The sequence below is a fragment of the Triturus cristatus genome, chromosome 1_2 (genome assembly GCF_964204655.1).
Source record: "Triturus cristatus chromosome 1_2, aTriCri1.1, whole genome shotgun sequence".
Classification (NCBI taxonomy): domain Eukaryota; kingdom Metazoa; phylum Chordata; class Amphibia; order Caudata; family Salamandridae; genus Triturus; species Triturus cristatus.
Genome location: NC_140580.1, coordinates 1,001,560,286 through 1,001,587,909, shown reverse-complemented (window position 1 = coordinate 1,001,587,909; position 27,624 = coordinate 1,001,560,286). Strand labels below are relative to the sequence as shown.

At 44.9% G+C, this 27,624-nt stretch overlaps 1 protein-coding gene across 1 annotated transcript in view; it reads right to left on the bottom strand.

Annotated features, from left to right (window-relative positions):
- The window catches only part of LOC146868574 (ficolin-1-like), a 405,133-nt gene that overhangs the window by 188,164 nt on the left and 189,345 nt on the right, over positions 1 to 27,624 (bottom strand). The window contains exons 4-5 of the mRNA XM_085611408.1: positions 14,455 to 14,499; positions 11,062 to 11,097 (exon numbers count right to left, since the gene is read on the bottom strand). Coding sequence (XP_085467534.1) covers positions 11,062 to 11,097; positions 14,455 to 14,499 — 81 coding nt within the window. The remainder of the gene's footprint in view (positions 1 to 11,061; positions 11,098 to 14,454; positions 14,500 to 27,624) is intronic.

Sequence of the window (27,624 nt, the reverse complement as noted above, 5' to 3'; positions counted from 1 at the left end):
ATGGTTGTCATGCTCATTTTCTTAACTCCTCACCCGATTTCAAATCAAGTAGCTGTGACCCACGGTACTCACAGTCAGTCCATTTCAACAAAATTACCACCTATTCAGTTGGTAAACTGTGACAGCAATGGTTGGAACAATCTACACTGTCTGCAGTGAAACAACATCTTTCTCTTTTGTCCGAGGACATGAATCTATCTGATTTTTTGTTAGGTCCCAAGTCCCCTCGTTCTAAAAGATTCCTATATGCAGCTTAAAATGAAATATGGAAATGATCAGAAATTGAAGCTGTTATGCGTTTGAGACAAATTGATCAAGATAATTTGGATAAAGTACTTGCTATAGTAAACAACAGTGTTAATACGTTATCATCTTGTATTTAAAGTTTGAATAGCATTGTGTCATTTGTTATTGATATTGTACAGAATCATATGTTGAGATTATATCATGGTCAGAATCAGTGAATCCATTCTGCAATCTAGTTGGACTCTTCAAACACTCAAAAATGGACGCATTCCTTGGCATTACCTGAACTGCACTGCTTTGTTTCTGCTTTTTAATTTAACACACATACAACTATCAATGGCTATTAAAGTTGCAACATATACTATGCTACATTTAGAGAAATTTGAAAAAATCCCCTTCACTGTAGCCGAAACACCTTTAGTGGTGTGGTTAATACACAGAGTTATCTCCTTGCCCATATTAACATTTCAGTTTACAGGGTGCATGAAGTATTTTTCTATAGGTAGATATGAGCCCCTTGGGAGCAGCTACATCCATGAGTTACGGTCCCTACTATGTACCTATTGCTGTGAACAAACTGATAGAGAATATTTTCTTATGGAAGAGGAGCGCAACTCCATTGCCGGTCCTTTACTTCTTTGTCAACACGTTAAAATCCACAGCGCTTGTAATGTTTCGGCACCTAATTTGGATTGTTATTTAAAAGGAACTCCAGTACCCACAATTCTTCCATTCATTACTGTGCTTTCAAATGGAAGATCTCTCATGCTTAATAATAAAGATTGTTGCGGTATGCTGGTGAGAGTCCCGTATATTGTGTCCGTTTCCCAGTTAGTCACTTGTTGCAACAACATCCTGTTTCCCCCTCCACATGGAGTGTAGATAGCTCACTGTGGCCTTCCATTCCTACTTCGAAAGCAGATTTCAATAAGCTAAGCAGACTCAAAGCATTATTGTTTGATCAATAAGTGGCTCTCACGTCTGCCCGCAAGACCTTCAAATTACAGGTGGCGAGAACTACTGTTGCAATACAGTCTTCGTTGAATACAAATCTTCCGCTGTATTTCAGTGAATGGATACATCAAATATTTAATGCTTCTGATACCGCGGGTGTAGCACATTTCTTTAAACTTGCCTCTGACTTCGGAACTTCTTTCCAAACTATCTTTTGAGTAATTCCGGCCTTTATAGAATCCATTTTTTCAGCATGTTTAGTGGGTTCCCAGTACTGCTGTTCCTCATTTGCGGCATTCTTATCCTGTTACTGCTCTTCTGTCTATGGCTTCCCCGGACCTGGCATCACTGCAGCACTACCATGAGCATATGGTTCAGCTCTTTGGCATGATTCCACTGCAGGCGTTGGATGTGGATTGGTGTTTAACCTTCCGCCTTGCTTACTTCACCTGAGTGCAACCTGTATTTCATTGCATCTGGTGCCCCTTTCAATGGACACTAGACATATGCCTGTCTCTACAGACGCCCACTGCCCTGGATCTCGAGCTGCTGATGGGTCCCTTAGTGGCCCATAATCAGGACTGTTCCTTGGGTTTGCGAGCTCTGCAAAATCCCAGTCTGGACCAAATGATTGCTGGATCAGAGTTTTGTTGAAGACAACGCAGGTTACCTGGTGATGGTATCTGCATTTGTTGGAGCTGAAGATCATGTCTGTCAGCAGACTTGTCCATCTACATGGAGTCGGACCCACTGATGCAGCCCTTTGCTGCTGCTTTGGCTGATTTCATACTTGATCCCTACATCACGCACTAATTGGATATTTTTTCTCTTTTTTGCAAATTTTCATTTTGTTAGATCCTCATAATAATTATAATCTTGGTGAGATCTTTAAGTTTGTTTACCTTTAAATTTCTGTTACCTCTTTGCATGCTTCCTTCCTGACCAAGGGGATGGTGTCATGTCTTCTGTACAGGGCCCAGTGTCATATTCCCATTGTTAGCACAGCTGTGCATGACAGGCCGCAAAAGCTTTGCACAAGCTACTATATAAGCACATTTGCTTCTGCCCCATATTATATTTTCACACAGAACCTGCAGTTGTTTTCTCATTTTGATCTTTTCTGGGATTTAGTCTGAACAGCAGACAAGGTCAAATAACAATGTCCATTGTTATTTTGTTCTGGTCAGGCACTCACACCTAGATACAACAAAGAAATGCAGCTGTTGTTTATGAACATGTAAACCTTGTCATATGGGTATGCATAGCAATGTAACACTCAGAGAGACATCAACGTTTTCTGAGAGAAGATCACAGCTGTATCTGAGATGTGGAACATCCATCTGTGTATGGTAAGGTACGGGCTCCGCTGCTAAACCCAGATATCTTTGCTTTGTAATCAGTTTGCTTCTGTAGAAGGGGTTAGGGGTTAGGCTATTCTATCTTATAATATGACAGGGCTTTTCATAATATACAGTTTATTGACAAGGCTGATGGTATTGTTGCTAGGCAGTTGTTTTCTGATTGTAGCATGTATACTGCATTCTAGAGCACAATAGTTTAAATAAACATTTCAAACTTCCTTCATGTCTCTGTCATATCTTATTGTGGACAAGTACGAGTGAGTGAGCGAATGGGAGTATTCTGTCACCGCGATCCCTGAGAAGGTCGGGAGTGTTGTGTTCTGGGGTGTCAATTCACTTGTCTCTCTGGATATGAGTAGGGCAAGTGAGACAGTAAAGCTAGTCGGACTCTGGCTCATGGTACTGAGGTGATATGGTGACTATCTCCTAATGTTCTATGGTCCCAAGCATAGTTTCCCCAATGTTTGTTAGGCTGGAGTTACAGTAGTAAATCTGATGTGCTCCATTAATAGACTCTCCTGAATGATTGTTATTTTAGAGTTTGAATAGTGTATTCAACCCTCTTGCACTGAATGGTGCATTTGAATTCTTTTTTTTATGGTTTTGGATTAGAGTTGATTTACCACTGTTATTGTGATTTATTTTGAGATATTAAGAGTATATTTTCATTAAAATATGTATATATTTTAAATGAATTACATTTTATTATTTTCTATTGTGTTGCTTTAGATTTTTTTAATGTTGTAGTATTTTAAAAACATTTAGAGGTAGTTGATATTTTTGTACTCTGCCTTATATATCTATTGTGTCCATATTTTCGTGGGTCCCTTGCTCGCTGCACTACTGGATTCAAGCTAATTTGGCTCATGAGTGATACCCTGAAACAGGTCCCAGGATGCATGTTTCCAGTCCAGGGAGGACCAGGCTTGGCAGTTCGGGCTGGACTGTTCACATGGGAAGCAGGGTCAAGACTGATTTGCATATGGCTGGGTCCAAACTGGGGTGACATTGGGAGCAAAATAACAATGGATTAAACCCAGATCGGTGACTGGGGGTGAATGTTTGAAAAGTTTCAACACTCCGTCCATCATTTTATTTTGTGATGTTGTGACATGCTGGTTATCCCTGCATAATAGTGACTCACCCAGAACAAATCTGTGGGTATTCTTGGTGCAATGTTGGATATTCCTTCTCAAAATCAGCCCATCCATGACATTGTAGGCATTTGTGGTGAGAAGTAGGCTATGCCCTCATTATAGTAGCGGAACAGCAACATATTTATGCACATTCTTGAAGATCTGCCAGCTATCCCTGTATTATTTTATAGTGGCAAACAAATCAAATATATGTGGGTATTCATGACAGCATGCTGGCGATCCCTGCCTAAAAGTGGCAAATTAGAAACACGTTTGTGGGTATCCCTAATGAAATGCAGTCTAATCGTATATAATAATGAGTTATGTATAACGTTTACTATATTTATCTTGTACCTTGCATGTAGAGTCTCATTCGTAAGATAGGATTGACAATCTACTTGCAAAAGGGCTAGATGGAAAAATGAAAGATACAAAGAATATTTTGGAAAATTACAGATCACGAGAAGTAACATAACAAAATATTTAACTGTATATAACATGTATATAGCATTATAGCCAATTTATTTAGAGAAATTATGTTGCTTATGACTATTTTGCCACCATTATTTAATGTTTCTTTGGGAAGGGTGAGTCCACATTCTTGCATGGTACACTATTAAAGCACTGGAACATTTTATTGGTGCCTCTCTCAAAATGATGGCCTCTAAGCTAATTTATGTGAAAACTGTGCTGTCGAATGCAGCACCTGGATTTTGTTTTAAATTATTTCAGTGCTCTATCCAGCAAACCCAATAAACCTTCCTGGAAAGAAGTCAGGTTTGCTTGATTTGCCATTGATATTGCATCATATCCAGAATAACTACCAATGACATGAAAGAGGCACTGCATTAGGTATGTCAATTCACGCCATGGTTCTGTTTTTGTACATCAGGGGTTCGGCCATCCTTTATCAGGGATGCTGCTTTCTGTGCATTTGTGCAGCCTGGGTGCTGCTGCATAAGCCTCTGATATAAGGTTGCAGCTTAATGTGCCTTAGTAATGTCATCTATCTAGAAGTCTTGTCATATTCAGAGGTACACAAGAATATGCACAGGTGCATCTAGCATATATGACACTGGGTACGTTAAGCCATCTTGTACTTTACACTTTAATCAAGTACTTTTCACGACTTTCCACGCGAGGAGCACGGAGAAATAAAGTGACTGGCCGAGGTTTAAAAAAAAACATGTCTCTACCAGATAAGGTGTTACCGAAGGTACATAACTTGTCCATCTGCCGCAGATTCCTTACCTTTGAACAGATACCCAAGCAATACCATCCACAGAGGAGGGACTGCAAAAAAGCTTCAAACCAAAAAATCCTGCATGACAGAACAGCCAAAAAGGACCTCCTTGCGGACCTGGTTGTCCAGGCCGTAATGCTGTTCGAACGTGTGCAGAGATGCACATGTGCCCGCCTGGCAGATGGCACGAACCGGGACACCACACTGAAGGGCCATGGTGGCTGCCTTTGACCTGGTTAAATGGGCCCTAAGGCCTTCAGAAGGCTGTTTCTTTGCCATGGCATAACATATTTTTATACAGAGGATGACCCAACGTGAAATGGTCCCCTTCTGTACATCATGCCCCTTCTTTGCTCCAACATACCCCACAAAAAGTTGTTCGTCCACCCGGAAAACTTTAGTGCAATCAAGGTAGAACGACAATACTCTTTTTGGGTCCAGGCGTTGGAGACGCTCCTCTTCTTTTGTCATATGTCCCATGCAGGCCCATTTTTGTTTTCCCCATGTTAGCATGAGTATGTTGGAGACTGTCCTCTGCTTTGCGCAGATTACTCTACAGACATATTTTGCTTTGTGCCACAATGTACTTTCACACAGAACACGCTGTTGTTTTTGTGTTCTGTTCTTTCCTGGGATTTAGTCTGAACAAGTAGAAAAGGTCAAACAACAATGCACCTTATTATTCTGTTCTGGTCAGGCCCTAGCACCACGACAAAACACGCAAATGCAGCTGTTGCTTGGGAACACATACTTTTGTCATATAGGTATGCACAGATAGGTAACACACACTTAGAGAGGGTACTTTCCAGGAAAAAGATGTGACAGCACTTGAGATGTAGAGCTTTCATCTGTGCATACTGAGGTATGGGGTCTGCTGCTAACACCTACAGATCTTCTGATATATAATCATTTTGCTTCTGTAGAAGGCGAGGGAGGTTAGGTAATACTGTCATATATAATGACAGCTCCATTTATGATATATGGACTACTTGCAATGATAACCGTAATTGTGCTAGGAATTTTTCTACATGTTGTGGCACGTATACTGCATACTATAGCACGATAGTTACAATAAACATTTTAAACTTTTCTCGTGTCTCTGTGAGAACTTATTGTGGACAAGTACGAGTGTGAGAGCTAAATGTGTGTCCCACAACCGCAATTCCTGTGAGGGTCGGGAGTGTTTTGTTCCGGGGTGTCTAATCACTTGTTCCTCTGTGAGTGAGTAGAAGGGCAAGTGAGACACTATAACTAGTCAGTCCCGGGTTCATGGGTACCCAGTTGGTAGGATGACTCAGTAACTGCCTACCAAGGTTCCATAATCCCAAGCATAGTTCTGTGACTCTGTAGAGTCGATGCTACACTTTAGAGGAATGCAGAGCAGCATAGAAGGTGGACAAAATGACAGATTGTCCTAAATGGAAGGGTGTCACTAACTTAGGCAAAAAAGAAGCCCTAGTGCAGAGCACTACTTTGTCCAGAAAGACAGTCAGGTAAGGAGGCTGAGATGACAGAGGCTGCAATTCGCTCACCCTCCTCGCAGAAGTTATTGCCACTAAGAAGGCTGTTTTGATAGTAAGCAGGAGGGGGCAATTTTGCAGACGTTTGAAAGGTGCACACATGAAATCAGTGAGAACCAAGTTAGGGTCCCACTGGGGCATGATAAAAAGTGAAGGGGGAAACAAATGAGTAACCCTCTTCAGGAATCTATATACAAGAGGAGATTTAAAAAGTGACGGTTGATCTGGCAACTGAAGTAAAGCAGAAAAGGCCAAAAGGTAGCTCTTTAGAGTGCCCAGAGCCTTGCTGGGGATCTGGTTTGGGGATGAAAAGAAGAATGTCCGAAAGGGAGAATGACAGAATGTTCTGTATAATACCATATGCCGACTTTGTGGAGGGACGTCTGGCTGCCAAAATAACTTCACAGACTTCAGAAGGTAGGTCAAAAGCTATCAACTGTTGCCGTTCAATCTCCATGCAAGGAGGCAGAAGGTGACAGGTTCGGGTGGAGGACCCTCCCCTACTGCGGCACAGAAAATCCTCCTAAGGGGCAGCCTGATCGGAGGATCGATGCTCATTTGCAAAAGCTCAGGATACCCTACTGTCTGTGCCCAGTCTGGAGCCACAAGAATGACTTGTGCCCGGTTGCTCCTGATCTTCTTGAGCACTCTGGAAAGAAGTGGTATGGGTGGAAAGGCATACAGGAGGCCTGTGCTCCACTCGAGATGAAAAGTGTAACTTAGCGAGAGCCACCTTGGAAACTCTAGCACGCAAAACTGATGACATTATACATTCTCTTCAGAGGCGTACAGGTCCTTGCCCCACCTCCAGATGGAGACGCCACTCATCATCTGCTAGGCACTGACGGCTGAGTTTGTCCACTCGGGCGTTCAGTGAACCGGTCAGAATGTTGAACCACCAGGGACATGCTGTTTTGTTGTAGCCAAATTCAGAGATGCAGGGCCTCCTGACAAAGGGTCCAGGACCCCACCCGCCCTGTTTATTGCAGAACCACATGGCAGTAGTAGTGTCTGTGAAGACTTGAACTTGCCTTCTCTTGAGTGGTAAAAAGGCCTTCAGTGCCATTCAGATCACACAAGACTGGAACCCCTGATCTCCGCAGATGGGCTGTGACCACCCGCCATCACCTTGGTGAACACCCATGGGGTGCTGGTGAGGCCAAAGGGGAGCACAGTAAACTGAAAGTGCTTGTGGCCCACCGTAAACGGCAGGCAGGATGGGTATATGGAATTAGGCATCCTGCAAGTCCAACGCTACCATCCAGTTTCGCAGGCCCAGGGCAGACAGAACCTGAGCAATGGTGAGCATCTTGAACTTCTCCTTTGTGAAGAAGTAATTGAGGGCTCTGAAGTCGAGGATAGGACGAATGCCTCCGTCCTTCTTTGGAACCATAAAATAGCTGGAGTAGCAGCCACAGCCTATTTCTGACCCAGGAACCCTCTCTATATATACCTTGGCCAAAAGAGGCTTGACTTCCTTGTGGAATAGGGCAAGGTGATCCTCAGTGAGCCGATCATAAGTTGGAGGCACAGAGAGAGGGGTTGTCTCGAAGGGGAGGGAGTAGCCCCTTCGGACAATTTGCATCACCAACCTGTCCGAGATAATGTCCTGCCAGTGAAGGAGGTGATGGCGAATCCTGCCACCAACTACAATTCCCATGATCAAGGAGGATCAGACTAGGAAGGTTTTGTGGTGGAGAAGGGGGTTGTGGCTAGACATTACTTTTGGCCTCCCGACCGGGGAGGTCAGGGTGAACCGCGTCCATGGCCCCGCAGAGGTTGCTGAACTTGCGTGGTCCTCTGGCTGGGGGGGGGGGTTGGAATGGTTGGATGCCCCTTCCATAGCCACAAAAGGTCGAAAGGCGGATACAGGCCGGTATGACACAGTGAGGCCTATGGACTTGGCTGTAGCCCACGTGTCTTTGAAGCGCTTTAGCACTGGGTCCGCCTTGTCTCCAAAGAGATGAGAGCCATCAGAGGGCATGTCCATGAGGTTGGCTTGAATATCCCCCGAGAAGCAAGGCGTCCTCAGCTAGGCATGGTGCCTGATGGCCACTGTTGAGGAAGTCGCTCTGCCCAGCGAGCCCGTCATGAGTAAATCACATCTTATGGCAAACTTTGCTGCTTCCCTCCCGTCATCAACAACTTGGGAAAGCAGAACCCAGTCCTCCTCCAAAACTCTAGGCAGCATCTGCACAACCGTATCCCGGAGCGAATAGGAATAATGGCCCAAGAGGCATGCAGTGTTTACCAACCCGCAATGCCAGGCTGGTGGAAGAAAAGATCTTGTTACCAAAGCTGTCCAGCCTTTTGGATTCCCTGTCTGGAGGTGCAGAAGAGAACGTGTCATGGGAAGTAGAGTCTTGGACCACCAAGCTCTGTGGGGTGGGGTGGGGTGGGCAGAGAGGAGAGCTGGGTCACCTTGTGCAGGGCAGTGGCGGCGGTAGTTCCGTTCACAGGAGCCCCTGTGCTGGGCTTGGACCAGGTGCCCAGAAGAACGTTGGTCAAGGCCTCGTTAAAAGGCAGAAAGGGTTCCGAAGTGGAGACACCAGGCTGCAGGAGCTCCGTCAAGATGTTAGTCTTGATTGCCACTGTAGGAAGCTGCAGGTCCAAGACCTATGCAGCCCTACGCACCACCATTGCAAAAGAATTCCCCTCCTCCATAGCCAGGCATGCCAGGCTCTGAGGAAGAGTCCAGGCCGGTGGCATCACTCAGGTCCTCATACCAGTCCATTTCTTCATTGGGAGATAGGATTTCTAAGGGATCCTGCTGTCCCTCCATAACATCACCCATCCCTAGCCCTTCAGAATAAGGCTGAGGTCATGGCAAGAAGCGCAACAGCTCCGTCAGCACTGGACCCTGTCCTCTGGAATGATGATGGGGGAGGTGCAGCCGGTGGGCGCCAGCTAGGCCGAGGGTCTCGATGTTAGACGCAGCACTGGGGAAGGTCGGAGAGGTGCAACCGGTGCTTGTTCAGATCCAGGAATGGATCCCAGTGGAGGCCTTGCAGAACCCACAGGATCTCCTTCTACTGAGCCTGCGGGCCCGAAGGCACACCAGCAGGGTCAGGCCGCCCAAATGTGGCACACATGGCGTCATAAAATTCTTTTAGTTGAGCGGAGGTTGCTCCCAGCCCCAGAAAGGAGTGAACCGCAGAGCTGACCCAGACACCCGCTTTGCAGAGCAGGGCCTTGAACGCTGAGACTTCTCTGTAGCGTCGCGTGATGGAAGGGGTGAAGTCAAACCACACTTAGACTTCTTGTGCTTCTTATGGTGCTACTTACCTGACTGGGATGACTTTGACTGGGAGGAATAAGACTTTGACACCCCAGAGTGGTGCTCGGACCTTCCTCTCAACCGAAACCGGACAGGGAGCGAGATCGAAGAGGCGACTTCTGTGGCACCATATGCTGGGCCATGATTAGCTTTAGGGACCGCTACCTCAAAAAGCTTTCGGCACCATGGCCCGGCAGTCGCAGCACGACTTTGTGTCATGGTCGCGCTCTAGGCACCAAAGACACACCAAGTGGGGTTCCATGACCGACATGGCACAGTGACAGGTACTGCGCGGATTGAACCCTGCGGTCTTCTTACAAAACATACTCACGCACCAAAAGGAATAGACAAAAAGTCAAAATAAGTCTTTCAAAAAGTGACATGGGTAGCCCCATTTCAATGGATCTGTGCTGGCTGACGCGGAAAGAAAAGAACTGATGTCAGCACGCCGAGGTGGCAGCTATATAGACTATGAGGATGTCATGATTACCCAATGAACCAGACTCCTGCGACGTCACACAGAGTCGACCGACGGCACCTATTGGGGTGTAGGGGTACTGCTATCAAAAATCTTCCGGATCCAGCCTGACGCCTGGAAGTTCAAAGTTAAGGAATCTGTGGCTAGATGTCTCTATCAGACACATTGTTATTATCGTTGTATTTATCTCTGTCTGAGCTGCTTACGTCTGACACAGCTGGAGTGGGAGGGCAATGGAGGAGTACTGTGCACTTATAAGAGCACAGGTCAGTTTGGTCGGCCGTCTTAGGCCAGCCAAACAGACATGCACACTTATTTTTCTCCAATCCAACTGTGTTTCAACTGTGTTTCACAGCTGTGTTGGAGAAATGCCATAGGCTCCCAGGCACTTTTTGAGTGGCAAACCAGGCTGCTCAGACCAATCCTGTCACTGCTTTCATGCTATGAGAGCAGCATTTGGATTGGGTGGGGAGCCTGTGTCTTCAGGCCCATCCACTTCTGGAACGAGAGGAGCAGGAGCAACAAGGCGGCCAATAGAGGGAGTAGAGCTGCAGGGAAGTGATTTTTATTAACTTTTTTAAATTCCCAACCCCCTCCTTCCCCCCCCCCCGCGCCGCCATACCAGTTTCTAGTGGCGACAGCCACCACTTTCTAAATTGACAGTACCAAAGCTTCTCAGAAGAGCTGTTAAACTTTAAGGGGACATCAGCAGCATGTGTCTGAAGCAAGACAATGTTAGGAGACAGGGAGAACCTGCACCTCTTAGTTTCAAGCAGTTGTAAACAGTGCATGCTATTGCAAAACTATATTTAATTTTCAGTTTGTAATAATAGTCATGGTTCTTACCGGTGGTGGTTGACTCGCCTGTTTCCCCCTTGGCACCTAAAAAAATGGCAGCACAGAAAATAAGATGCAAAAACTTAACTCATCTATTCAAATGTGGACATGTTGTCTTTCTTTCTGGTCAGGCTCATTAGCATAGCTCAGCATACACTCATATTTCTGAGCATTGGACGGTACTGTTCTAGATTCTTTAAAAAAAAACTCCAATATGAGCCCAAGCTCATTAATACTGCAAAACACCCATAACATAATTAATCAGCACAAACCTAGGATGAACTGGGGAAGTCAAGGCTGTCAGACAATAACACGTCAAGTAGAATTGGCAATACCTAGTCATCAATCACACAAGACAACACTATTCAACTAAGAAACACAGTATAACACAAGTACAAAACTATTTTTTTAATATGAGATCTCTACAATGAACTAAAGGTAATAATCAATTCTACAACCCTAAACAACACCAAGCAGAAACAACTGGGGTTCAGTTTGAATAAGCCTCCTCTAACTCACAGCAGACTAAGGGTCTGATATCTGTCTTGGCAGTTGCAACAGTGACAGAGTTCCCTCCCCGATAAGACTATGGTCCTCCCACCGGATTTAAATGCTGGTGTACCATAGTTTGACCATGGCGGACACCACTCAGTCTCTGCCATGGCCAAACTTCTCCAATGGCATGACGCAGAAAGGGCTGTCAGACATTTGGCTGTGTGCCCACCCGCCTTATTTAGATGGGCAGACATATAACTATAACTGTTTTTCAGTGCCTATCACCACTAGTAAAAATCTGGTGGTAAGGGGCACTGAAAAGTGCTAAATAATGCCCCACCTCACCATAGTAGGAAACTACCATGGTGAGGGGGAGAATTCATTTCTTTATTTTCCAAAAGAAAATACCACATACAAAATTTGGTAAGTTTGTTGTAGGGTTCTGTCATGTTGAAAAATTTGAATATAAAATTACAATGTATTGACAGGAACCTCTGTGATGGGGGTTCCTGTCAATGCTAGAAATGTCCGATGGGGCAGCGGACATTTGGCAATCTGGCAGATGGCTGCTCGCCAAAGATTAATTCAGGCCCTAAGATAGTAAGGAACATTTCTAACATTTAGCTAACGATGGTTGAGGAGGGTTGTCCTGCTGCTGTAGAGAAAATAAGGAATCGAAGTCTCAAGAGCCTTTTTTTTTAACCACAGCTGTATACTTTACACAAGGACATCACATAAAGTGATACTTCAAAGAGTAAAAACCAAGCAGCCAGACTATGCCTAGATTATAAGAAGGTGGATCACATCAACCCAGCCTTGAAAGAGACCAATGCCTTCTGAGGAGGACAAAGAATGAAGGGGCATATTTACTAACATTTCACGCAATGCAGCGCAGCAAGTGAAGTTGCAGCTCAGTTTTTGAGAAAGGGAGAGAGCAGAATAATGCCATATTTTCAAAGATAATGGTGCAGTTCTGTTCTCTCCTAGTGCTGATGCACTTGAGGCTGCCTCGATCCAATACAGGCACCTTTGCGTCATGGCGCAAGGGTTCCTGCGTCATGGTCAGTTTAGTTTTTGTACATTAAGGAACACCTTCCTGCACAAAAGGCTATTTCCTCTTTGTATGTGTGCTACACAATGCAGCACACATGCAAAAAGTAAATATCTTGGGCCCGATTCACAGAACTAACTTAAGACAAAATCCTAAACTTACTACCATTTTCGTATTCACAGAAGGCACTTACTCATTTTGGTATTCACAGAAGACACTTACTCACTTCGTTATTCACAGAAGTTAGGAGTCCTAACTTTAGGACTCCTAAATACCTTCTGTGAATACCGAAAGTCTTAAAATTAGGATTTTTCTCAGTTTAGGAGTCCTAAAGTTAGGACTCCTAACTTTACTACTACTAAACTGAGAAAAATCCTAATTTTGAGGCTTTCCGTATTCACAGAAGGCATTTAGGAGTCCTAAAGTTAGGAGTCCTAACTTTACTACTACTAAACTGAGAAAAATCCTAATTTTAAGGCTTTCGGTATTCACAGAAGGCATTTAGGAGTCCTAAAGTTAGGAGTCCTTACTATACCACTACTAAACTGAGAAAAATCCAAATTTTAAGGCTTTCGGTATTCACAGAAGGCATTTAGGAGTCCTAAAGTTAGGAGTCCTAACTTTACTACTACTAAATTGAGAAAAATCCTAATTTTAAGACTTTCGGTATTCACAGAAGGCATTTAGGAGTCCTAAAGTTAGGAGTCCTAACTATACTACTACTAAACTGAGAAAAATCCTAATTTTAATACTTTCGGTATTCACAGAAGGCATTTAGGTGTCCTAAAGTTAGGACTCCTAACTACTGTGAATACCAAAATGAGTAAGTGCCTTCTGTGAATACCAAAATGGTAGTAAGTTTAGGATTTTGTCTTAAGATAGTTCTGTGAATCAGGCCCCTTGTTTCTCCTCGCTATGCCAGCCTCAGGTAAGCGTACTATTCTTTTGCAAACCCATGTGTACAAGTCTGTGTAAATATGGGTTTGCGCCAAAATACATGGGGGGATGCACAGGAACGCCCATGCACCACCCATGTAACAGAACCTCAGGAGGACAGACCATTTGAGGAAAAGGGACTCCAAATCTCTGGAAACTTATTTGAACTGGATGTGATGAGATAATGCCATACGAATGGCCCAAGCTGGCGTGAAGCATAAACAAGTGAGGGAAAATCAATATAGGTGTTGGAACATTTTGACTCCTTCCTTGACAATCATCCCAAACCCCCTGAATTTGCAAATGTAACAAAATACGTCATTTTAATGTGTGTTTTTGTTCTAGACCTCTGTTAGAGTTTCAGCCTGTGACACTGTCACAGACAAAAATCATACATATGGGAATTAATGTTGTAGGTATTTCTATTCCACCTTCTTCTAAAGCATATCACATTTCCTAGCCCCTTCTGTTGCAGGAAATATATCCTGATATATCAACTGTAATGCCCTTTAAATTAAAAGCATCCAATATAATAATAAAAACGCAGAAAGAGCCGTGGTTATCATTTAATACCGTGATAGAATCTATGAAATATGAAATGCATTCTGTGTAATCTCAGATGAAGTCTGCATCATTGGCATACTCTGCTCTGAGTGGATTGCACTTACATAACACATCCTCATGAACCTGCTCTCCAGCTGCATCTTTAAAGAACTGATCATAGAATGGGTTACCCTGTGGCCATTTTGCCATTCAGAAGGGAGACTAAGAACATTCATTAGGAGGAGCAATGCCCTTCAGGAGGCTTGTGCCATGTGTGGGGTCAGGACAAATGATGTGTTGGAAACTCAAAGGAGCCTCATAAGAAGAACTGACACATCAGTAAGTAAGAATAGATCATGGACTCATGGGTTTCTCACCTTTTGGTCCTGGTAATCCTGGCAGGCCAAGCATCCCTTTTGACCCTGTTGAATCACAAAAAAAGAACTGATTATCAGAGGCATTGCATATTGAAGAGAAAATTAAAGACCATGATAACAGCTTATTTTTTCACTTCATTTGAAATGGATATATCACTATAATCATGGAACAACAGCTCCCAGCTTCCTAGTATGATGGCTCAGTGGGGCCATGCAACAGCTGCAGAGATCACAGAGCACAAGATATCATCTTACCCAAGAATCATAACGCTGGGTAACATAAGTAAAGTATTGGTATAATTAGTTTAGATTAAAACAATAGTTAAAAACAAGCAGTGGCGAAGCCAATAGATGGGTTGTTATCGGGCATGAAGTGAGACGATGTGAAAGGAAAACTTCTAGAGTATATATATAGGCACAGAAATCAATAATATAGACACACATGCACATAAAGGGAAGATTCACACAGCTGCATATGCTTACCAAGTCACACATATGCACATGAAGACAAGCTTACTTGGCTAAGCGTGTGGTGCAGTTGACGTCAGTATTACATCTCCTTAATTCAATTAACTAAATTAGTATTTAATTCTTTTACACAGTCAATGTTCATGTGATGCTTTCAGATAAACTGGGGAGGGTCCCTGACAGTCTCAAATTTGGCAGGTGCTGCATTAAACCTAAGACAAGGCCTATGATGAACATAAATAAAAATATGTCATTTGTCCTTTTGAACTTGCAATTTGCATCCACTTCACAATTATTTATTTATTTATTAATTTGAAGTTTTTATAGAGCGCGAACATGACCCGTTGAGGGATCGGAGCGCTTTAACGGAATCAGCAATAATATACAACATACTTGAGGGGGGGGCTGGATACACAAGGGATAAAGGACAAATAATTACATTTACATTTGCATTTCACGAGAAAATGTAGGTCCCTGGGTCCATGGAGGGATGCCCGGAAGTTCGGGGTGGATAGTGGCAGGGTTCTCCAGGGGGATGCATTAGACGGAAGTAGGGCAAGGTCTCTGGATGAGTAGGAGGCAAAGATTAGGTGATGAATTTGCGCATTAGGAAGGTTTTGGCATCCTTTTTGAAGCGAGCCAGAGAAGGGATTCTTCTAATGGCGGACGAAAGTGAGTTCCATATTTTCGGTGCGGCCCCAGAAAAGGCCCGATTGTAAGTTTTCTTTTTCCGGAAACGTGTTGGTTGGCGCAAGAGGTCTCTGGAGGATCGGGTGTTTCTGGTTCCTCTGGATAACATGAGTTTCGAAGCAAAATATGCAGGGGAGTTTGAGAATAATGCCTTGTGCGTGATACATGCCAACTTGAGTTGGATTCTGGCCTGTAGAGGGAGCCAATTCAGAGCTTTCAGATGAGGAGAAATATGGTTGAATTTCTTTGAGCCAGTTAGTAGTCTGGTGGCCGCGTTGAGGCAGGCTTTTAGAGGTGCCAGGGAGATCTTGGGTTGACCCGAGAGGGTAGAGCAGCCATATTCAAGTCTAGAGATGACTAGAGACTGGACTGCCATTTTTAGGTTGGAAGTATCAAGGAATGGTTTCAGTTTTCTTAGGTAGCTCAGTTGGAATCTGGCTGATTTGGCCATCGTATTGATGTGGTCCCGCATGCTCAAGTTGCAGTCCAGGGTTTTTCCATGCGATTTGGCCGACTCCATGATAGTTGGAGGGCAGTTTAAGGCTGTGATGGCCTTAATCCAAACCCGAGTCTCGGGGTTTATATTGGGTGGAGAAATTAGAAGAAATTCTGTCTTCTTTGCGTTGAGTTTGAGTTGATTGGAGGAGAGCCATTGGACAATCAGTTTCAAGGCTTCATTCAGGGAAAGAATCTCCTCGAGGGAGGAGATTTTGATGTAGCTCTGGGTGTCGTCAGCGTACATATGGTAGGAGACATTTGCAGTTTGCAATACTTCGGCAAGCGGTTCGAGGTAAAGGTTGAAGAGGGTAGGGGACAGGGTTGATCCTTGGTGGACTCCAACCATGACCGACGAAGGAGCGGACAGGTTACCGTTAATGAGGAATCTCTGAGATCAGTTATGGAGGAAGGACCTAAACCAATCCAGAACATTGCCATTCAATCCCATCCTGAGTTTGAGGCGTTCGAGTAGTTTTTCATGGTTGACCATGTCGAAGGCCGAGGCTAGATCTAGGAGGATTAGGAGACAGGTTTTGCCTTGATCAAGGGCTTGTAGGGCATCATCCACGATGTGGAGAATGGTGGTTTCCGTTCTGTGCCCAGGCCTGAAACCCGATTGGAAGTCATCTAGAAGGTGGAAGTTGGTGATGTGTTGGCTCAGCTGCTGTTGCACACACTTCTCCAGAACTTTGGCTAAGAGTGGGATATTAGAAATAGGTCTAAAATTGTCAGGGGAGGCAGGGTCAAGCAACGTTTTTGTTAAGGGGGGTAGGACTTGTCCGGCTTTCAGAGAGTCAGGTATCGAACCTTGAAGCAGAAAGGAGTTAATTATTGCAGTTCAGCTAGGGATGATGGATTGGGTGGTGGCAGCTAGGCAGTTGGAAGGGAGTGGGTCATTAAAGTGGTTGTTTGGGTTTAAAGTGATAGGTTTTTCGTGATGGCTTGTTCGTCATAGATTTTGAAGTCGGTCCAGTGCGCTTGGTTTTTAGGAGAAGCCAGAGGAGGCTGCTCGGAGGGAGGAGGCAGTTCTGGAAGGCGTTGAGAATAGTTAGCGGATCTGAGCTCAATGCCCTAAGGCTGTGATTTTGTCAGAGAAAAAGGAGGAGAATTTCTCAGATGATATTAGTGACTTGGGGGTTTCTTTTGATGTTTTGGCCAGTTTGTTGGCTTGGCGTTTGACCTGTTTGAAGAGCTTGCGGGGTCTGTTCTTGGCGTTACCCAGTTCAGACTTGAAGAATTCATTTTTTGAGTTGAGGATGGTCCTGTTGTAGACATTTCTGGCCTGGCGGAGAAGTTTTAAATGCACAGCTGAGGGGTGCTGTCTCCAGATTCTTTCTGACTGCCGAAGGGACTTTCTCTCGCTGTTGAGGGACCCATTGAACCAGGGGTTTCTGTCTTTGATTTGGGTTCTTTTTAGTTTTAGCTGGGCAAGGTCATCAAGAATGTTATAGTCGGCGAGTAATGATCATTGAGATCACTGACCATTTTGATATGGGGGTGGGAGGACAGATTTGCAACGGGCTGCCAGTTCCCTGGGATCAAGGCTCTTGGTGTCTCTAACCCAGCGTTTCGGCATCGCCTGTTGCGGTGCCCTAGTCTTGTGGGTGCCAGGTAATAAGAAAGTGATAGCATGGTGGTTCGACCAGTCACAAGGGTCTGTAGCGATAAGCTTGACTATTGATTCCTTAGCGATGATCCAGTCTAGGGTGGCGCCTTTCGAGTGTGTGGGGAGTGAGCAGACTTGGGTTAGGGCTTGGTAGGCCAGGAAGTCTTTGATGGCGTTGACATGAGGATCTTTGGGGTCCTTCCAATGCAGGTTAAAGTCACCAAGGAAAATGTCTTTAGAGTTCGAGGAAACCTTGGCTATGATGATTTCCATGAGGTGGTCGGTGAAGGCGTCATTCGTGCCTGGGGGTGGTAAAAGATGTGCAGATGCACAGTTGGGTGGTGTTGCTGCATATGGAAATTGAGAGGTATTCATAGGAGTCTGTGGTATCTGCCAGGAGCTCCGTGCCGAGGAGGTTAGAGTGGTAAATGCAGGCGATGCCTCCCCCTTTTTTGCTAGATTGTCTGTCCAGCTTCGCAATGTTGTAGTTGGGAGTGACTAGGAGGTCCAGGTATGGAGATGAGGATTCGTTGAGCCATGATTCGGTCAGGATTGCTAAGTTTTGGCTCAGTATGAGACCTGCGATATCGGCGGCGTGCTTAACTGCTGGGCGGCTGTTGTTTAGGAAGCCAGACAGAGGGTGGTCTGAGAGGGTGTAGTGCGAAGGGGCGGACAGGGGTACTCACACTAGGTTGTTGTCAACCACACTTCTGTTGCGGAGGGTGGCTGATCTGTTGGGAGTGATTGCGGATGGCATGTTCGCCATTCACGTCTGGTGGATTGGGGGTTCCTGGGGCGGAGTTGTAGGAAGGGAGGATGGCTAGAATTTCCTCTTCGGTAAGGTCTAGCGGATTAGGGGTGACAAGAGAGGAGATGTAGGAGAGGAGAAGAGTTAGAATTTCCTCCTCTGAGAGGTGGCATGGTTGCCTGCGAGGGCGAAGGTGTCTCAAGGATAGCGGTAATGGGTGATTGGGGGGCTCTGTGATAGGGAGGGGGTGTTGTTCCACAGGGGCTTGACCTTGGAGAAGGAAAGTTCAGTGAGGTGAAGGAGGTTCTTTAGATGCAGAATGGAATTATGGATGCTCTGCGTTAATTTGGCTGCTCTGTGGTGCAGAGATTTGATATCAATATAGGAAGGAGGCGCTTGAGGGCAGGGAGACAGTGGTTTGGTAGCGGTTCTATTGGCATGTGGTGAGGGTAGGGTAGAGAGGCTGGGAAGACTTGTATCGTAGGCCAATGGAAGAGTTTCAGTCTCAATGTCAGAGGAAGGAGCTGGCATGGAGGAGGCGAAAGGTCTGGGAGCAGTTCTGTTGGTAGGCATAGGTGGTGTGATAGAGGGATTAGGTTGAACTGAGTTGTGAGCGCTTAGGGGTGTTGTAAGAGGGTGCCTGGGCACGCTAGTTGGGGGGTCGTCAGGGTGGGTGTTTGTTACCCTGCAGGTGTCATGCACATGGTTTTTGAGGCGGGTAAAGAGGTCTGCGAATTGATTTAGGTTTTTGGTTGTAGCTTGTATCAAAACGATGCTGTTTTTGTAGAGGGTGATAGTGAGATCAGCTCGCAAGATTGCGGAGGGCACTATCGTGAGCTTGTTCCCATACGGTATGTTCCAGGTTCCGAGTACATTGAGGAGATGTGCGATGGTTTTGCGCCATGTGGATGTACTTCTGGAGTAGAAGATTCAGGGTGGAGTGCTTAAAAGATTTCACGGCGGTTTTAGAGAGGTTGGGAAGATACACAAGAGTATAATAGTTTTCCCTAGTACCGGTCAGGCCAGGTACAGGCATGCTGGCTAGGGTAGGGCAGTATAGGATCGAGAATCGGAGTTGGTCAGCTAGAGCCGAAAGGGTGAGTCTCCACCACCCAGAACAAGGTCGAATACAAGTACTGCAGCGGAGTCCGAAGGCTGGGCCAGCCTCAGCGTATCTCAGCGCTTCTGGCCCAGGGCAACGCCAGGACAGGCCGGGACCCAGATAGGAGATGGCGCTCACCGTACCCCAAAGATTGCCGAGCTCCCTCTCAGGGCAGCGCGGCAATGCACCAGGAGATCGCTCAGGATCACATCTCCTCATCGTCAGGGTGGAACAGCATCTTGTTCGTTCGCTGATAGGATTCATTAGTTTCTGATAAGTGTAGCATTTGCTTAGATTATTTCTTTGATAACCCCTCTTGTTTGTAGATACCCTTATGTTATTTGAGTGAGGAAAAGAGGGGGTTGTTAGAGTTCATGGGAGCCAATACACTTAGAAAGCATCAGTTCAAGATGGCCGCTCTGTTATGAAGTCCTCTTTTGCTTTCCTTTGAGTGGTCTTCAGGGAGTGTAGTCCTATTTCTCTGTTTAGTGCAACAGTGTGATAAGGTTTCCGATGAGTGCTAGAGTATACTGTTTATAATAATCATCAGAGGTGAGCGTTTTGGGGAAGGGCAAAGTTACCACGTCCTTGCTGGAACCATAATCAAAAATATTTACGAACACGTTTACGGCACCCAGACGCTCCTATCTGCTGCACACGGTGGACCAACAGATGGCGTCTTCAGCAGCTACCGTGGGAGAGATCAGTCGGTCACCTTCGGTGCACATACGCTCTCGTAACACCACCACCTAGGTGAACTTTTGAAGGCGGAGGGCAGCATTAGTCCCAATCTCTCCGGCAATACAAGGCTAAGAACAGAGTGCAGAGCGCAAATCCACCACCCTGGCAGCACTGTCCTCAGCGCCGGGACCTGCAGCGTCTGGACTTTTTAGTGGAGCAGCAAGGTGCAGTAGCACTCACCCCTGGGGTCGTCCTGCGATGTGTCCCTCGCCGCCGCACCCGGTCTCAGAATGCGCACCACAGCACCGCAGCCAACGGAGGCGGAGAGGTTGCAGAAAACAGAATCGAGATCTCGCAGCTCTCGATCCCAGCGTGGTGCAGGAAATCCTCACGCAGGTAGGTGGAAAGTAGGTCCAGGCGATCAGTGCCACAGGGCACACGAAGTAGGAGGGAGAAGGGCAGATGGCGGGGTTAACCGGAAAACAGTTATCCCCAAACCAGGAGCTCCAGCCGGGAACTCCTACTCGGTGGCCATTTTGGTAGAGTGAATTTTGGTAGAATTAAAAATAGGTATCCCGGAGGGTGAAGTTCGACAGCACTCTTGAAAAGAATAACTTAACTAAATAGAACACATTAAAAAAATATTTAAGTATATATGCATCCTGTGGGACTATCTCCTACCGAAATACATTTCTCGCATGAATGTACATAGGGTGATTAGGGCTTCAATATTTAGTTCACTGCTGTCGTCTCTCAGTCCAGTAAATGTCTTTAGTGCATTTCTGAGGAGAAATATTACTGTAGCGATGAACAGACATTAGATCTTTTCCAAAACGGTAAACGTACACATTTATATTTAATCAATTGCAAAGTTACTCTTACACCTAGGAGTAAGTTTACTACATTTCACTATTCACCATATCCAAGTGTAAAGTTACTCCTGGATGTGGACGTATGTCTCCACTCCCACCGTTTGAGTGGTGGATTCTGTATAAATGTAATTTACAACTGCAACATTGCTACTAATAACTTTAAGACTGTATTTTAAGTTCTGAGCAGTTGGCGGAGACCTCCGCAACAGGGGCTGAGATATCCACATGCAGGAGGGAGATACATGCATAAACAAGCATTTGCAATGCAACGGTCTCGCATTTGGGACCTTATATGTATTTAGCAATGCACCATATTATCCATGGGACCACCTGCACTCACTTTTTAGTTAAAGCCCATTGCTATCAAACCCCCCGTTTTGTGAAGCAAAACTAGTTTAGACATGACTGGGTGAATTCAAGCTACATTTCTGTAATGCAATATGGTCAATATTTTCACACTCCATATAGCCTTTATTTTAGTAATTTTTTTTTTTAAGTCTTTTGAACCATTCAGAAAGAGTTTGGTGTCAAGGGAGTGTTACTGTTCACTCCTACGTGTTATATAGAACTCAAGCACAAATGGTCCTAAATATCTACATTAATTAAAATGAGTCAGTGCTGCAGCAGGGCTTAAACACTTTTAGCGCCGTAGGTTAGGTGGGCGCTATTACCGCATGTAGTAAGAGTGCATTGTTAATTCGCCTTCCGGATCATCGTCAAAACTTTTAATCCCGCATCAGGTCTTATTGTAGACACTTTAAAATGTCTATTCTTCATGGATGGAATTAAAAACGATGTGATTGCTTATTGTGAAGGTCAAAGCAGAGGTTTGCCCGTTTTTGATTTAGCACTTTTGCACTGTATTACTTAGTTTTTTATTGGTGCTTATTATTCCACTCTATTCATTATCAGTGTTGTCTCTGTGCAGGGACTGTTTACACATCTGTATTTTTGACTGAGTTCCCCTAGTTAGGTGGGCGAGGTCTTACTAGGATCATTTGTCAAGAGAATATACTAAGAATCTGGTTCCCCTCCATATCGAGGGTTATATTCAGATTTGCACTCTTGCACTTTGTCACTTTAAGGTCCGTTGCTGCTAATTTTATGGTGATGTATTACTGTTAATTTCTCTGTTGGTGCTAGTTCCGATTGTATTGTATATTATTGTATTTTTTAATGTGATAATGAGGTATTTTGTAAACTGGATGTAATATAGGATGTTATATACTCTATATCCTATGTAATCTGACTTTCCACACGCTGCGGGCTATTAATTGGTGGTATCTCTCAATAAAAAAATATTTTAAAAAGGCTATAGAAGCCACTAGCAGTGACTTTCCTAGCATCTTAAAGAAACTGGGACTCTTGGTTTTAGGAGGAAGCAAGTGCAGAGAGACATGTTTCACCATTGAAGCTATCACTGGAGCACCCCAGTAGATCACCAAGAAGAATGATGGCATTAGAATGCACCAGTGTGGAATGTAACTTCCTCTAATATCTAAATATGGCAGTAGTGAAAAGTAAACTGCGGCTGCAAATGATAAACCTGTCGGCCGAGTAAAAGCCTCCCAGACTGCACATTTGTGGAAGATGTGGTGGTGCTGTGTGGAGAAAACAGCCCTCCTCACCAGACCGGGAGCACCCAGCTGAAGGAAAGAGGTAATTAGTGTATTTGTAGTACTGAGAACACCCCCTTCACAGCAAGATAAAAAGGGAGGGTCTGGCCCTTGCCAAGTAGGACCGCACTGCTTCACCCAGTCGTCCAGTTTTTCAATTCAAATATTTATCGGCACACAGATTTGCATCCTCGTAATATGTCATGTGAAACGAGCGGTAACATCTTAGTTTTGAATGTTAAGAATCATGTCTGAATGTATTTTGTTTTTACATGGTTTTTAATTAAGCTGTAAATCATTTTAGGAGATTGTTTTTATCGTAACCCTGCAGACGCCTTTGGTGGTTTGTATAGACGCTGCTGCCTGCCTCAGACCTGTATTCGGTTCACCGCGGCCGGCAGCAGTAAAGAAGGTAACAAGCATTAGTGCTCATAATTAAAACAAGCAACACCACAATTAAATGAGAACTACTCCCTAAAGTTACATGGTGGTGTGGCGTCACTGCACGCTGGCCGGTGCGGTCCTCGTATCTTCAAAGTACTTGAAAGGGGAGCGTCGACTCAACGTCACGTGATTCTGGGCAAATGAGGGGAGAGCTAGACTGCTAACTGAGGCGCTGGGGAACTGAGTTCGAGCCACGGCGTCGGCTCAAAGTCACGTAATGTTTGGCAAATAATTTAATCTGACCCGCGCCTGCCAAATAATTAATATGTCCTTGCATTATGGTAACTGGTGCTCGTATAAAGCGCTCCAATAACTCAACCGTTCGAGCTACATAATTCTGCAAAAAAAAAAGTTTGCTCAGAGTTGATAAAGGCAAAACCAGGCCAAAGAAAGTAGTCTGCAGTAAAAGGGCCAATAGCCGTGGAAGGACACAAATGAGGACATATCCATCATAAGGAGGGACTAAAGAAGACTACAACCAATCTGAAGGCAGCATTTAAGACACAAGCCAATGAAAATAATGGGTGGAGAGTGGGCGGAGCTTTCACGAAGCTTCCCAGCTATAGTGTATACTGCATGTCTCAACGAGACAGCGCAAGCGCTGCCTAAGCGAGACCTAAACAGAAGAGGAGAATTCCAGAAACCTGAACAAAATCACCCATGCCCTTCCAACAACATAAATCTACCCACACCATAGACTCTGATTTTTCCTCTTCATCTTTTAGATCCTGCAGCCACCACATTCTTCTACAATAATGCAGACCACAATTTTGAAGAGCAAGAGAATTTTCACTGTGAATGAGACGGCTCCTGTAATCAAATTTGTTGTATAACATTACAAATACCGGTATGGGCTGCTTACATTCATCCTCATTGGCACACAGCAGGCAAACATATGGGAGGACCAGACAGACACTAGCAATGAAATGAGGTAGGACATATGTGCTTGACGGGAAGGGATATTAAAACAAGCATTTGCAATGCAAATTGGTCTTGCATTTGTGAGAGTTTGAGCTATTCCCGTTGTAAATGACAATGTCTTTTACCCATGTGTTTTGGTTTGTAGTGGGAGGGGAAAAAAAAGGAGGGCAAAGAAGAAGGATTGCCTTTAGCAAGCAAGGGTTTTGAAAGGACACTGACATATACAGATAGACTTCACAGTCATCTGCGATAGTCTACCAATAAAATAACCTCTGTATGTTTACGGACTGGTGCCTGTCCCACAACCCTCGAGTGGCCTTTAAGTTCCTTGAGCCTGCTCTAATGGAACCTTTATTCCTATACACTTGATCGATTCAATTAGGACAGCAGGGCTGGAGTGGGGGGTGATACAGGGGATTACCAGTTTGTTGATTATTGGTTTATTATTTTGTTAGTCCGTTATAATGCAATCGGCTATTGCTGACTGCAGCGATCATTATAGGCCTGTTCTCAATAATCAAAATGGTTTTGCTCTGGGAATACACCTTCTACTTATAAGTCATTCCTGACGCTGGCGGGAGGCACTGGCTTGTGCCTTTCGACACACAATTCCTCACAAAAAATGTCATGTGGTGTCAGGATTACTGACATGACATAGACTCTTGTGACTTCATCCAGCCCAAGGCCATAAGAGAAAGAAAGGCAAGGGTCTTCACAAAAAAGAGGATCAAAGTTCAAGAACCCTTAAATGGATAGTTCGAATTCTTAGCACAAGAAACATGACAAATTCCCCTTCTTACATTACAGATCGGCGACCCAGAGCACAGGCCAGAAGAACCATAAGATATATGGATCATCATAGCAATGGAAACACTACAGCCTCAGGGGAGTTTACCTCTTCCTGCAAACAGTGGTGCTCCGATTGAGGCCTTTAAATAAGTGAATGTGCAATTTTACATAGGGAGTCCAAACAAGGCACCTGTGCGTGCCCAATATGTGATGCAACAAGCAGAATTATCTTTTATATTGCACCAAAAAGGAGGGCAGCTCTTCTTGGGAGAAGCCACAGAGAGTATAGAGGCCATAAGCCCATATAGAAGAGGAATGCCTACCAATGACCAGCTTTAACTTCCTGACAGAGGAATGATCTGTAGGAAGGGGTATCCTTAAAAAGCGAAAATATGTAGCACCTTTTCCAATACCCCAAGAGTGAGGCTGTAGAACGCAATGACAAAAACGGTTTCCTAGCGCTCTGAGGCTTGATCCGACAGTCGTCCCTACAGAGTATTTCCCCACAAAGACATCAGAAAGTGCGTGGCTGACGCCCAAGAATAGCAAATCCTGAGAAAGCGCAAGCACAATAGGCAAATGGTAAAGCAGCGCTTGTGAGGGAATTTGTGCTCTTACTGCGATAATCGAAAAACCCTTGAGCTTTGAGCGGTTTCAGTAACAGAAAGCCGACTTTGAACGCGTACCTTCAATGCATGTTCAACATTTCTAAAGTGCGCGTGCTCAAGAGGAGCCTTGAGTCACCCAATAGAGGTCCGCTGTAGAAGGCTCATTTACTGTCGTGCTACCATAATACATTACCTAATCTCCCCAAATACACAATTACGCTCAAAGCGACCATGCGACTGACTATTAACTAAATGGAATAGATAAAAAACCCAGGATGACACACGCTGTGCTCGTGCTGAGCTCAACCCCTCCCTTCAGGGCTGCCAAGAGAAGCTGCCCTCGCAGAAAATGTAAGTGTGCAGTACCATATACAGTATTTCACAGTGACATGTTATGAAAGTGCTCTGTGCTTTACTGTGGGATTGCCGCTGTACCCTTACAAGGGTTTCTGGATCAACAATCTAGTAGGATCGATCAAACCAAGGCGTAATGGACGAGTGCATAAGCAGCGGAAGCATACGGCTGCCAGACTCAACTGGCACAGGAGGACAGGGTTACAGGCAGCGACTGTGTGAGGTGGGAGGCAAGCCTGCATGGGGAGCTCTTACTGGGGGTATCTGTGATTAGAATGCACAAATCCTCATTAGCGGATATCTTAGAAGCATGACTACAGCATTAGATCCCGCTGCCGAGGCTATATCTGTGCTTAGAGGTCCATTTCCCGGAGCTGTAGGCCCAAGCCACAGGAGAAGGCCTATAAACAAGCGGCACCGTCGTTGAAGCACAGCAAATGCCTGCAGAGCTAATCCGCTCCTAATCAACTTCCGGGTGAGCCAGGGAATCCACGACCGGGCAGTCTTTTGGTGCATGCGTACCATATAAGGCAGCGCGGGCATGTTAATGTGCACTATTTTAAAAACAAACATTTGCAATGCAATAGAACTCACATTTACGCTAGTTCTATTGGATTTTAAACCAGAGTGTGGGCGGGCAAAAAGGCAGAAACGAGAGTGGGGGGGAATGATGGCTTTGCGAAAAATCACGGACTGTGTAAGGGGGCGGGGGGACACAGGGAAAAAATATTGCTAAGTAAAGGGGCCAATAGCCTCGGATGTGTACAAATTACGCCATGGATGTTAGGGGGAGGGACTAACAAGGTAAAACCCAATGAGAAGGCAGCATTTACGATGGAAGCCAAACAAAAAGATGGGCGGAGAGTGGGCGGAGCGTACGCGAAGCTTCCCCGCTAAAGTATATACCATATGCCTCGTAAAGCGATCAGCGTGTTGCGCTGCAACGCTATGCGAGACCTAAAGAAGCAGGAACAGAGGAGGCAAGTGAAGGTGAAGTTTCCAGGATTCAGCGGGCACATGCTCTTCCTGGAGGGGTACCTTGATCACATCTCTTCCTCACCACCCTTGAAAAGGCTCCCCTCTCCACTAAGCACCCTGACCTGCTATATTGGCTGCCTCCTATAGGCAACAGTAATATGGTGCCTGATTCCAAGGCTCTGTCACACACTACAAACCTACTATCACTCCCCCATATCTGTCCTTCCTCCAAACCTACATTGGTAGCAGCATTTCACGTACATAGCTCTAAAAAATACACTCTAACCCATACTCTATATATACCTAGATGTTTTGATTACAATTCTTTTACTTGTACTCTTTTCACACAGCCACTCTTTCGAGGTAGATAGGTTGGTTCGGTTGGGACAGGAGTACCTGCAAATGCATCAAGGCACTCACAGGGCAGGTCTCTCTACACAGCCCATCTACACACACATACATATACACACACACACACAAGTACATGTATGTCCTTATGCTAACAATGTCACAACAGCACCATATGAGATGTTTTGATTTGTTTAACCTTGCTGCTATAGTTCACAATGTGTTTTTATTGAGTTATAATTATAGTCAAATCTGATATTGACATTTATATTTTTAAACACATATGTACTGACACACTTTCTTTTTAAACTTTTAAGGACCTGCAGTTGTTTTCTTATCCACCACCTGCCATAAAATCTACTCCAGCTACTAACACTTCACCAAAAACAGGACACCACTGAGCTCATGCATGGTAGAGACTGGTAAGTTAAATGTCTGCTCTTTATG